General features: G+C 43.2%; 1 protein-coding gene across 10 annotated transcripts in view; it reads left to right on the top strand.

Annotated features, from left to right (window-relative positions):
* Nucleotides 1–12,293, top strand: part of Plekha7 (pleckstrin homology domain containing A7) — a 128,157-nt gene that overhangs the window by 63,760 nt on the left and 52,104 nt on the right. For all 10 annotated transcript variants that reach the window (XR_007342349.1, XM_048788421.1, XM_048788422.1 and 7 more), the window contains one exon: nucleotides 5,713–5,888. Coding sequence is in view for 9 of the 10 variants with exons in the window: in XM_048788421.1 (XP_048644378.1) it covers nucleotides 5,713–5,888 (176 nt within the window). In the remaining variant the exon portion in view is untranslated. The remainder of the gene's footprint in view (nucleotides 1–5,712; nucleotides 5,889–12,293) is intronic.

Here is a 12,293-nt window from a genome sequence, read left to right as displayed (position 1 = left end):
TCCACGGCTACTATATATTGCCTTCTTATCAATTTAATCAGCCAGTGTACCCAGTATCCACCCATTTAGTGTAATTGATGATCCCCACAATGGATTTATGTCAATTAAATTATGAGTCCTCACATTGAGGGATGGGAGCCTGCATGTTGAAGAAACTGTCAGGTTTGTTCACTTTATTTATCTTGTGGTAAAGTCATTAGAATGAAATTGATCAAATCCCTAGGCAGATATTTCCATCAGCAGAACCCCTTTTCTGCTTCCTTTGTGTCATGCCATTTGGAGTGTGTGGGGCTGAGATCATTGGTGACAGTCCTTTGGTGCACTCTGACACTTGTGTGGAGGTTGTAGGAAGGTGGTGGTTAATCCCAAACTTGGGAGTCCTGAGGCCTTCTCCATTGGTGGCCTCCACAGATTCCTTCACTGCAGTACTTCTTGGGTCCCTCAAGAATGATGAGGAGATCATCAGTTGTACTAAGTGGCAATTCAGTTTACAGCATTTGGAGCAGAAGTCTCAGAGAACATTGCGGCAATAGCCCCGATGACAGTAGAAGAGAATCCCTGCCCTCTCACAGCTGCTCAGGGTAAAGAGAATGCCATCCACTTCAAGCTGGGTAGGGTCTCCTGACCCTACTATTCCTCTCACTTGGCTCTCCTATATTGGGGGTACAAGGTGAGTATTAGGCAGCAGGCATTATAGCAGAGTCACCTTTTCCAGGCATAGATAGTTGAAAGACCATGGAAAAGGCCCAGTCAGGACACCCGCCATTCTCTGGAAGGGCTGGCCAGTGTTAACATGTAGTGGCTGGGGTGTTATCATTTGGTCCTTAGTCTGTGAGAGGCTTTTGCAAGTGATCTTCTGCACCAGCATCTTGAACTGGAATCTATGGTGGTGCTTACTGAATCTATGGTGTCACCTACTGTTTTAGTCATCTTTTTCACTACTGTGACCAAAAGACCTGACAAGAATAATTAGAAGAGGAAAAATTTATTTGGGGGCTCATGATTTCAGAGGTCTCAGTCCATAGATAGCTGGCTCCATTTCTCAGAGCTTGAGGTGAGGCAGGACACCATGTCGGAAGAGTATGGTGGAGAAAAGTGGCTTAGGACATCTCACCAGGAAGCAGACAGAGAGCTCCTTTCAACAAGGGCAAAATATATGCCCCAAAGGCATGCCTCCAGGGACCACCTCCTCTAGTCACACCCTGACTGCCTACAGTTACCTTTCAGTTAATTCCTATCCATGGATAAATGCACTGATTGTGTTCACACTCTTATAAACCAATCATTTCACCTCTCTAAGCTTTCTTGCATTGTCTCATACTTGAGCCTTTGGGGGCTACTTCACATCTAAACCATAACACCTACTTTCCTGCTACCTTCCCTTTCCAAGGGAGCACAGAATAAGCTGATACTTCAGCTTCATTTATCAGCAGGTTGGAGCTGTCCTCCCTCATGTCAAGTGTTACTCCAGAATTGCTACAGATCTGTGATTCTGGCATCTTCCTTCACTTCTGAGGCATGGAATAGTATTGCCTTCTATCTGTAAAACCAAGTGCGTTCATGCATGTTAACTCATTTAATGCTCCTGGAGAACTTGAGAGGTCAGTATTTTTGGCTATTTTATATATAAAGGAAGTGGGGGTCAGAGAGCTTTAGAAACTTTGCCCAAAGTCACAAAGTTGGAAGATGATGGAGGCCACACTCTACCCTGAATTCTATTCTCTTTCATTTGAATTACAGGGAGGAGGGACAGTTTCTTACTCTTCTTCTCTGTTTTTCCTTTCATGTCTTCTCTCAGTCACTTCCTGCACATTGCAGGAGGTAAAAGAAGGTTTGAATGATCATTTATTGTATTGTTTAGAAACTCTCCTTTGTAACTCAGGAGCTGTTCTGAAATCATATTGTTCAATGGCTTTTGAACTTGCCTTTTGCAGCCTAAAAGTCTTCCTTAGAAAACCCTCCTTTCTGGGTTGAGCATCACTTCTGGGCAAACATGCCACACATGGTTTGGGATGGAGCAGCATTTGGAATGTCCTTAGAGTGACTTATTGTGACTATATATATTTCATCTTAACACTTCATTGGGAAGTATAAAAATAGATTCTAAGAAAACATATGTGTGTTAAACTTCTTCTTCTCCCTTTCTCTCTCCCTCTCCCTCCTCTTTCTCCCTATTCCCTCCTTAGGAGGACTTCACCAAGTGATGGGGATGTAGTTCAGTGGTAAAGCACTTGCCTAGTGTACACGAGGTCCTGGGTTCAACCCCCAACATCCCAAAAAAGAAAGGAAAAGGAAAAAAAAACAGATTTCACCAAGAATGTTCTCCAAATCTCCAAATCTCCCAAATCTGGGAGACAGAAGGCATCATGTGTTTAGGGGTATTTGGGGTCATCAGGGTCTAAAAGAGCAGAGAAAGCTTCTGCAGATCTGGTCATGGTCAGCAGGTTCTGCAGAAAAGGCATTGTTTTCCTGAGACAGAAAGATTTCCCTTTGGGTTGCAGCATTGTTCTTTGGGGTGCTAGTGAGTGGGCTGTGGGGCAGTTCAGAATCTGTGTTCTTAGACATTCCAAGAAATGCAGTGTTCTGTGTCCTGGGCCTCACAACTTGGGCTCTTCTCTGTGCAGAGCTGAAGCTCTCCCAGTGGTGCTCTTCCCTCCACTTCTTTATGCTAGTCATGCTGGCTTCATCCTGAAGATGAATACTCTGTCCTTCTTGGGGTTGTGGCCTCTCTGCCCTGCTACTCCTACTAAGTAGCTGCTTATCATGTGGAAGACAGTGTGAACGTCAGTTCCTCTAAGTCCTTCTCTGGGTCAGGCCATGTTCCCATTGCCCTCTCACAGCATCCTGAACCTTTTGATAACATTTACTGTGGTTGTAGATCCTTGTCCTAGGGCTTCTCCTACTTGTCTGTAAACTGTCATGGCCTTTTTTCAGGCTGCCCCTCCAACTTTTAGGACACACTTTTCTATCTAGTAAACAATAAATGATGAATTATTGTTGCATGAATAAGCTCAAGGAGGATCAACCAGTTGGTGGGCCCTGGCCTTCTGGGTGTTCCTTTATTTCCCACATAAGTTTTTTTTTTTTTTTCCCTGTTCTAAAGGCTGTCCTGAGGGGCTTGAAGTAGAAGGATTCTGGCTCCCTTCACCAATGCTGTATCAAGACCTGAGGTTTAAGAGCCAGCAGAGCAGTCACATCCTAGGTACATTATGTTTTTGAGGGAAATGCTTCCTTGCTCACAGCCTCTTTTTTTTTTTTTTTTTTTTAAAGGTATAGCCTGGTTTCTGTTCAGTCATATAAAGTTGCCAAGTAGGATTTTGTTAACCGAGAAGCAGAGAAGAGAGAGGAAGAGGTCATTTCCTAGATGAGACTAGGGAGGAATGAGGAGACTTGAGGTCATCTGGGCCCTGGCATCTTCCTCGGGCTCAGGAAATCTTGGGCTTGGGTCATTTGGCCAGATGAAATGGGAGCTCCAGTCCTTCTTGCCCTCACAGTTAATATATCTAATATGCACCAGCACAGGCAGCATGCATTTGGGAACCTGTTCTTCAGAGCCAAGAGCAGCAGGCACACACCTGCTACAGTTTGATTAGTGAATGAGTTTATATTTGTGATCTTGCATGACTCCTCTGTGATGCTAGGTGCAACTCTCAAGGCCCATTTGTTGACAGACGTGCAAACTCATGTCTGCATGCTTGAGACATGTCCTGGGTTGATTCCTGGACAAGGCTGGCTACATGAATTCTTGTACAGCAGAGACCTACCATTTCTAGTATGCCTTAGTTGTGTCTGGTGGGGTGAACACCTGTCCCAGAACCCTCTGTGACTAGGCAGAAAACGCTAAGAATACTCAGGAGATACACTGCTGATTCTCAATAAGACATGAATAAGTTCCTTCTCTTTCTTATTGCTGCATTTCCACCTTGCTAATATGGAGGAATCCATCCTCGGACCAGAGATACCCCTAAGATATACAAAGGAAGAATGTAAGGTTTCTTCAGTCACTGTAGGGGCTTTGAATGAAGGCCAAGTTTGCCTAGACTCCTTTGACACTGGGCTAGGTGAACTCGGACATGTGAATGTCAGAAGAGGTCCACATTTAATATGTATTTTAGACTCATGTTAAATGTAAGGAGAAATAAATTCTGAAGGTTCATCTGAGAAGTTTTCATTCACCCATTTTGGAAGCATGCAATCTTCTTGCTTTTAATTTTAATTTTTAAATTTTTTTTTGGTCCTTAGTGGAGTCTGCCTTTCATTCTGGAAACAGATTATAGGACCAGTGATCTGTATAATCACCTTCATTTCTGGAGAGGACCTGCAAGCATTGTACAGAGAAGCCTGGATGTGAAGTCAGACCTGGGCTCCAACTCTTCCTTCCTTCATTTAACACATATTTATTTAATATCTACTATGTGCCAAACACTCTTCCTGGGGATACAGTAGTACACAAGATAGAAAAGGTTCCTGCTCTCGTGGAATTTATAATCCAGAGGAAGAGACAGATGATAACCCGGTGACAAACAAGTGTGTAAAATTAATAGTACCAGCTAATGATAAGTGTTATGAAGAACCTGCTATCTGGGAAATTTACCTAACATCTCAGAGCTTCATTTGATGCATCTGTAAAACAGAGATTCTGTCTGTATTCTCAAGGCTATTGGGATTAAAATGAGACTGAAATCATGGAAATACTTAGGAGACACGAAGTAGGCACTCAGTAAATCTTATTTCTATACCATCTTCCTATGTATATTGGATGAGATTTTACTTGCAAATTAAAAAAAAAAAATTGGTCTCTACTTATCAGAGCACAGGGAGAGAAACTAGTGTAGCCTCTGATTTGCAAACCATCCCAGTTGCTTTTCAGGCGTCATGCCTAGCACCTCTTCCCAGAAAGCACCTTGAGACAGAAGCACTTAATAGATGCACGAGAGTTTTTAATCAAATGTTGGTTAGCTCTCCAACTCTGTAGTGACTATTCGAAGAGACAGAATACCAGCTTCTATGGTGGAAATGCATCACATTTTGTGCCATGCAGTTGAAGCACAGTGAGCATGGGCCCATTTGTCTCTATAGAGACACCTTGCTGTGTATAAAGGCCCCTTGGACAATGTTCTTTCAGTGAGATATGAAGGGGGCATTCTCTTGGTGAAAGTCAGCACCAAGCCACATGTTGCTGCAGCTGATTTTGACTCAGTTCTTGTCTGATTTTAGCCAAACCTGGAATTATGTGCTTCAGACAAACAAAAACAGGGAATCCTAAGAGTCTACTTTTACTGAATAGGGATTTTTTAAAAAACAGTCTGTTTCTGGGGCTAGGGATGTGGCAAAGGGTAGAGTACTTGCCTAGCATGCTTGAGGCCCTGGGTTTGGTCTATAGCAACACACACACACACACACACACACACACACAGTGTTCTTAAATAAACATAGCCTCTGTGCTCCTTGGTAAGCAGAAATTGGATAAATAGAAAATAGCTGCAGAGCTTTTCTTATGGACAACAGACATAGCTCTTACTGGGCTTTACAGCACTAAGGAAGCAGAATCTAGCCCCTGACATTTTCCAGGTGTGGAACCAAGCTGGTTGGTGCTGTAGTTTTTAGTCTGGAAGGGGAAGAACATGGCCAGCTGTTTCCTTCTTCTTGCTCCTAGATGGGAAATGTGTACTAAACTCTCTTTGTCCTGGATTTCCATCTCCATGCTTACAGGCTGTGCACACAGGGATGCGAGCACTCATCTACAACAGCTCTACGGTGGGCTCTCAGGCTGAACAGTCAGGCATGAGGACCTACTACTTCAGTGCTGATACCCAGGAGGACATGAACGCCTGGATCAGAGCCATGAACCAGGCTGCACAGGTGCTATCTCGATCGTCACTGAAGAGGTCAGTTCTGATGGAGTGTCCCTGCCAGAGCTTCCTACTCTGGGATGGGAACCCAAATAAATCCTCTGATTCCTGAAATTCCACTGTTTACTCCCTGGTACTAATCATTCCTCTCTTTGAAATTCTTTTTAACAATGAGTGCTTCTAGAAGAACCCATAAACAACTAACACAAGTTGCCCACCCCAGGTGGAAGTTCCCCTTTCTTTACTAGATAGAAACACTAAGGCCTGGAGGGGTGTTCCAACTGCCTGGGATATACAGCCATGGGAACTGGCATATTTGTGATTCTCTATTTTTATTCTTTTCTGTGTGGTAGAAGGTACAACCTTGGGGCACCAGATTGGGGAAGGGAACATGGCTGGCAAGAAAGGTCTTACCAACTGAAAGTATGCTACAGCTGCCTACCATGTTCAGTGCTTCTTTGCTTGAGTGGCCCAACCAAGGATATAGTGGGGGATCTTGAAATTCCTGAGTCTATTAGTTATAGATGACACCCTGAGAAAATGCTAAGGAGGAGTAAGAGCAGAGTTGGAGACCCAGAGAGAGAACAGAAAAGCCCCAAAGAAGTTTAGTATATATTTAGCTAGTCCTCATTGGATATGGGTCCCATTTGACTACAGAGACACCTTGGTGGGTGTACAGGCTCCTTGGACAGTGTTTTCAGTGAGGCTTGAAGTGGGCATTCTCCAGCAACCTAAAAGTGCAATGTTTGAGTGACTAGAAATGAATTTCACAAGGTGAATTTTAACTTTTCAACCTTTTCTAACTTCCGATTGTGTAATTTTGGGCATTCATGTTATTTCCCAGCATTATGCTCTCTTTCTCGAGGCAGATAAACCATTGATACATAGTTATCTCCTTCAACAGGGCAGGTTGGGGTCAGGCCCTATTCTCCAGAGCTTCCTATATAACACCTCAGTCCAAGCATTTATCACACTGGGTTTTATCTCCCCTTCTGTCGTCTTTTCGGTATCCTAGGCTCCACACGGGAATTATCTTTGTGTCTTCTGCACAACATCTGACACAAGCTCTCAAATGACTATTGAGTAACAGGTTGAAAGAATGAATGAATGAATGAATATGCTGAGCAGGACAGAACCAAAGACTGAGCAGTTTCCCCATGGGCCCTGAACCAGTAGCTCTTTACTACAGGTATTCAGTCAGTTTTGACTCTACCTTCTAGCATTGTCATCCAGCCTGAATTATTCTGTGGTGCTTATGATGACATGAAAGCTTCTCCAAGTAGCCTGCAGGTGTCTGTTCACAATGTCATTAGCATTCCCTAGGAGAAAGAAACTGAATAGGTTTGACACAACTTATTTTGGTACACATGCTGGTCCCTAATGCCCCCCCCACCATACACATTATTCTTTTTTAAAAAATTTTTTTAATATTTACTTTTTAATTATAGTTGGACACAATGCCTTTATTTTACTTATTTATTTTTATGTGGTGCTGAGGATAAAACCTAGGGCCTCACACATGCCAGGCAAGCGTTCCACCGCTGAGCCACAACCCCAGCCCTTACACTTTATGTAAAGTCAGAGGGTTTCTTCTTATGTTCCAGCTTTGTTCAATGCATTGTGGCCGACTAGTAACTAGAGTACTGGGTAAAAGAAAATTTGAGAATAACATGGGCCTTAACAGGAAAAGGTGCTGTGATTGACAAATGACATTTGCCTCTCGAGGATTAATTTGCTAGCCATGATTTGGATATTTTTTACTCTTCTTACCTGAAGAATATGTAATTAGCTGTCATCTTTTGGTTTTAGAAGGGATCCTTTCCTTTTATGGTCTCAGGCCATTGTATTGTCTCTAACTTTTCTCTAAACTTTTTGAAATTTATTCCTGTTTTGCTTTTAATAAACTCTTAAAACTCCATGATCATGTTTGTTCAAGATTCCTTCCCTCTTAAAAAAGAAAAAGGATAAAAAACAAAACTAAAAAACTTGTTCTAGGGGCTGGGGATGTGGCTCAAGCGGTAGCGCGCTCGCCTGGCATGCATTCGGCCCAGGTTCGATCCTCAGCACCACATACAAACAAAGATGTTGTGTCTGCCTAAAAAATAAAAAAAGAACACCAGTGGATATTTAAAAAATAAAAACTTGAATGCAGAATAACAAGGAGGACTTTAAAAAAAAAAAAAAAAAACTTGTTCTATCTTCCAAGCCAGAATAATAAAGACATAATAACATTTTCCCTTAAGTTCTTGAGAAATTGTCAGCCAAGCAATAAAGACTTATTAAATGTTCTGTTTTTCCAGAATAAGATGTTCAGACATTTGGTTAGTTAAAATTATCTGTCAGGCAGACTGAATCTTGCCTCTAATCTAGTCTGGTCTTGTGCATTGCAGAACCACTCTCTGTAAGTGGGTGGCCCCAGGGGTAGCTTTTGTTCTCTCCCTCTGTGATTCTCACCCAGATCCTTCTGTCCTCATTCATATAGGTATTTGCTTTCTTGGTGAATGATGGTGTATTAATAGCACTCATGATTGCAGGTGAATGAAAGCGTAGAACAATCTACCTTTAAAGAGGGAAAATCATTGGTTCATGTCACTGAAAAGCTCAAGATAGATCCAGCTTCAGAACAGCTGGGTTCAGAGCTCAGACAATGTCATTATAAATCATTCTCTCAGGCCCTGGGCTCTGCCCACCTCTGGGTTGGATTTAGTCTCGAGTTCCACGGGAAAGTCCCTAGCACATCCAGGATATGGGGGTAAGATAACTGCAGTAACCCCAGACTTGGCCATCAAGGTTAAAGTCAGCAGGAAAGAACCAGAGTCTTGTCCAGAGCACTTGAGATTCATCCAGAGTAGACAGGCTGAGAGCACATATATGTTGTAAACCATCCACTGTGGCCAGGGATGCAAAGTCCCATGCAATTTATATTTTGGAGAGGAATGAGAAGTAAGCCATAAACAGGTGATGAATTAACAAGACAATTTTTATCATGATCTATGCATGAAGACAGCACATGATTGGCACAGGCTGATTAGCACGTCTCGCTTCTGGGGACAAAGACTCAGGCTATAGGGGATTGAGAGGTGGGGATGGGTTTCCAAGGAAAGGTCAGGGCTGTGGACAGAGGACCCAGAATGGCTTGTTAGAATGAAGTAAATGAAGTAAAGGGAGTACCAGCAACCATTGTCTAGGTTGGCTGATTCACCCTCACTTCCGATTTCTTCTGTTTCTTTTGTCTCCTCCTAGAGCTTAGTCTCTGATTTCAGATAGACTTGGGTTCATATCCTAACTCTCCTGCTTTCTAGCTATAAACTCTTATACAAGTTATGTGTGTTTTAAAAATATCAGTTTTCCTGAGTTCATAGGCTCTTTACAAGGATTAAATGAATGAAAATATAAGGTGCTTACTTAGCAGAGGCCTGAGAGACATAGTAGGTGCTCCATAGCAGATATGCTGGCTTTTATGATGTTTGGCTTGGTGATATCCCCCGCCCACCAAACACTCTTCTAGTTTCATCATTAATCCTCTAGATCATGTTGATCATGAGTGTCCTGTGAGCAAATCACATACTCTCCCTTGCCAGGATGTCCCCCTCCTCTTGCCATGTGAGTTGTGGCTTGGCAGTCCAGGCTCCCTGCAACATCACCCCGAGCCTGCTCATCAGCTCCTGCCTCCTCCAACCTCTTCCTGTTGAAATTATGTGGCTCAGGAGCAGAGCTGAGGGTCCCTTGCTGCACCTCCTACCTTTGTCTTCTCGTTTTCTGCACTGGCTTCTAAGTCCCATGATAGTCCCCCACCCCACACCACATGCTTTTAAGGGGACCGCACCAAGCTCTGCTAGCAGAGTCTGCTCCCCTCTCTCTTTCCATAATTGCTTCTCTTTCATTTCCATATTCTGCCACTCATCTGACCCTGGATTCTGATTTTTGATTCCCTAGAGCCTCCTTGAAATCTGTATCCCCAATTTATCTAAGGGTGCTTTGTCCTCTCTACCAAACTGAAGTACTAAATAAGGAGGTCCATTCGCTTTCCCAGCTCTCAAAACTGACAAGTGATTCAGACAGAAGGGCATAGCAAAAAACAACTCCTCTTTTTTTCTGTCTCCAAGCCTTTCTAGTGTTACTGTAACCCTGTTTCATGACCAAAGAAATTTAAAATCTAGTCACCTTTGGAGTAAAATCCAATTTCCTTGGCAGGGCTGTATGGGCCTGGTCCCTACAAACACATTTGGTTTACCTCTTGCCATTCTCATTCCGTGTCTCAGCCATATTGGAATTTCAACAACGTGAAACCCAGTGATTCATCTATACATATTTATTGAGGGCATACTGTGGATTAAATACTGATAAACATGGCAGTGTTCAAAGAGAGAAGCAAAGTCCCATACAACTTATATTTTGGAGAGGAGTGAGAAGTAAGCCATAAACAGGTGATGAATTAACAAGACAATTTTTATCATGATCTATGCATGAAGACAGTAAAACGTGAGATAGGGGAGGGTGGGACCAGGGAAAGGGAGTAGTAGCCCATTCTGTTTGGTGGTCAGGGGAAGTCCTCTATAAGAGGATGATGTGGAGGTGAGGCCAGATTGATATAAGTCAGATTTGTAAAACTTTGAGGAAAGGCATTCTTGGCAGAAGGAATGGCATGTGCAAATGCCCTCAAGCAAGAATGAGCTTAGCGTGTGGCTGAATCAAAGTGAGCAAGAGGGAAAATAGACTGTGATAAGATTTGGGAGGAAGATAGAAGTCTCACATGAGGTGCCAGGATTCCTCTGGGCTTTGCTCATCTTCAACCCCAGCCCTCTCACCCTTACCAGGATTACTCCAACACATTCTTCAGATCTTTGTTCCTTAGTCATAGATCTTTCGTGCTTAAGTTATGGGCCTACTTTTTCATTGTCATCCCGATCAGTCTTTAAGCTACTTGAAAACAATAAACTCATCGGTGCCTAGAATAGTAAGTGTTCAGTTATGGATAAGTGCACGGATGTTTGGCTGGCCAAGCAGGTATGAATGCATGAACAAAATAACTGTGAAACCTCGACCTATAAGACATTCAAATAAGGACTTGGGATGACTGGGAGCAATCTGAACACTCACTCTTCTAGGATTTGTGCATAGGGAACCAGCCTATTCAGAAAGCGCCCCCACACACCAGGCTCTCTGTACTTGTTTGAATAATTGCATCTTAACCTTCACATTCTGATCTCCTTGGGTAATGTTTGGCAGGACAACCCCTGAGGCTAACCCTGGAGGCTGGATAAACCTCTTGGACCCTCAGCAGAATAAGGACTTTATAGACACGTTTTTTAGCCTGGTGCAGGGCTTTGGAGTAAGTTCAGGTTGCATTCAAGTCCTCTTTATGACACTTGTGTATGATTCAGGGCAAGTTGGTCAACCTCTTTGAACTTCACTTTCATAAACGTCTCCTGCCTTGTGGATTTGTGTGATAAGAAGAGTTAATAAAGTGCTTAGTTCAGGTTTTCATTTCATGTAGAGTTAGTGATAGCTGCCATTGCCATTGTCCCTATCCTTCATTAGAAGATAATTTATCATAAGTAATATGCTTACTCATGTGAGTGCCTCTGCCTTTCTGGGCTTGACAGTCCTGACTTTGCAGGATTGCTGTAGGGATTCGAGATGGTCTCTGTCAAATTCCTGATATACAGTAGGATGTATCATATAACAACAACCAAACATTGGACATTTAAAAAAATAATAATAATACCTTGACTGACTGCTGTAGAGAGGTGGAAAGTCAATGAAGGTAGCATGTTCCAGAGCTTCAGACTGGCTGAGGCTAAGCTAAGACAGGTTGTATGACTTGCCCAGGTGGAAGGAAGAGAGAAGGATTCTTCAGGCAGAAATGAATATAGTGGAGAGACCTAGCAGCCATTGAATGTCTTTTCTCTTTTCTTTGTCTGGTTTGTCAGTCCTTACAACTTCACAAGGGATTTTGCCAATAGCCACTCTGCTGATGCAAGAGGCAGCCTCCGCTTGGCAGTCGGGCTGTTTCATTTATTTCGCAGCCTCGATCTTTGGGGGCAGCCTAGAGAGTTCTGGAGTGTGCTGCCAGAGCCATTTGGCCCTCTATTGTTAATTCAGGTAGAGCAGGCTGAGCATGAAAGTTATCAGGATATCTTCTCCCATCCCAGGGGGACTGACCTGTTTAACTCTAAGGGAAAGAAGAGACCAATTTCTGCCTTGGTTGCTCTCCACCAACTCTTTCCTCAAATACTAGGAAATAATTTGAGTGAGCAAGCTTTCCTGGATGTTCTCCAGATACTTTGGGCCCCTTTCTCTTCAACCTTTTGTACAAGTCTGTTGATTGTGCCCAGGGTGGGTTCTGGCTTGTGAGCCCACCCTGCTTCCAAGACTGGGGAACAGTGCTCAGAACTCAGAATCTGTCAACATAGGCTAAGCCAGCTTCTCATGGCAGAA

This window comes from Marmota marmota, unplaced genomic scaffold (genome assembly GCF_001458135.2).
Source record: "Marmota marmota marmota unplaced genomic scaffold, marMar, whole genome shotgun sequence".
Taxonomy (NCBI): Eukaryota; Metazoa; Chordata; class Mammalia; order Rodentia; family Sciuridae; genus Marmota; species Marmota marmota.
Note: the sequence above shows the minus strand (reverse complement) of the source record. Positions and strands in the feature narration are given on the sequence as shown.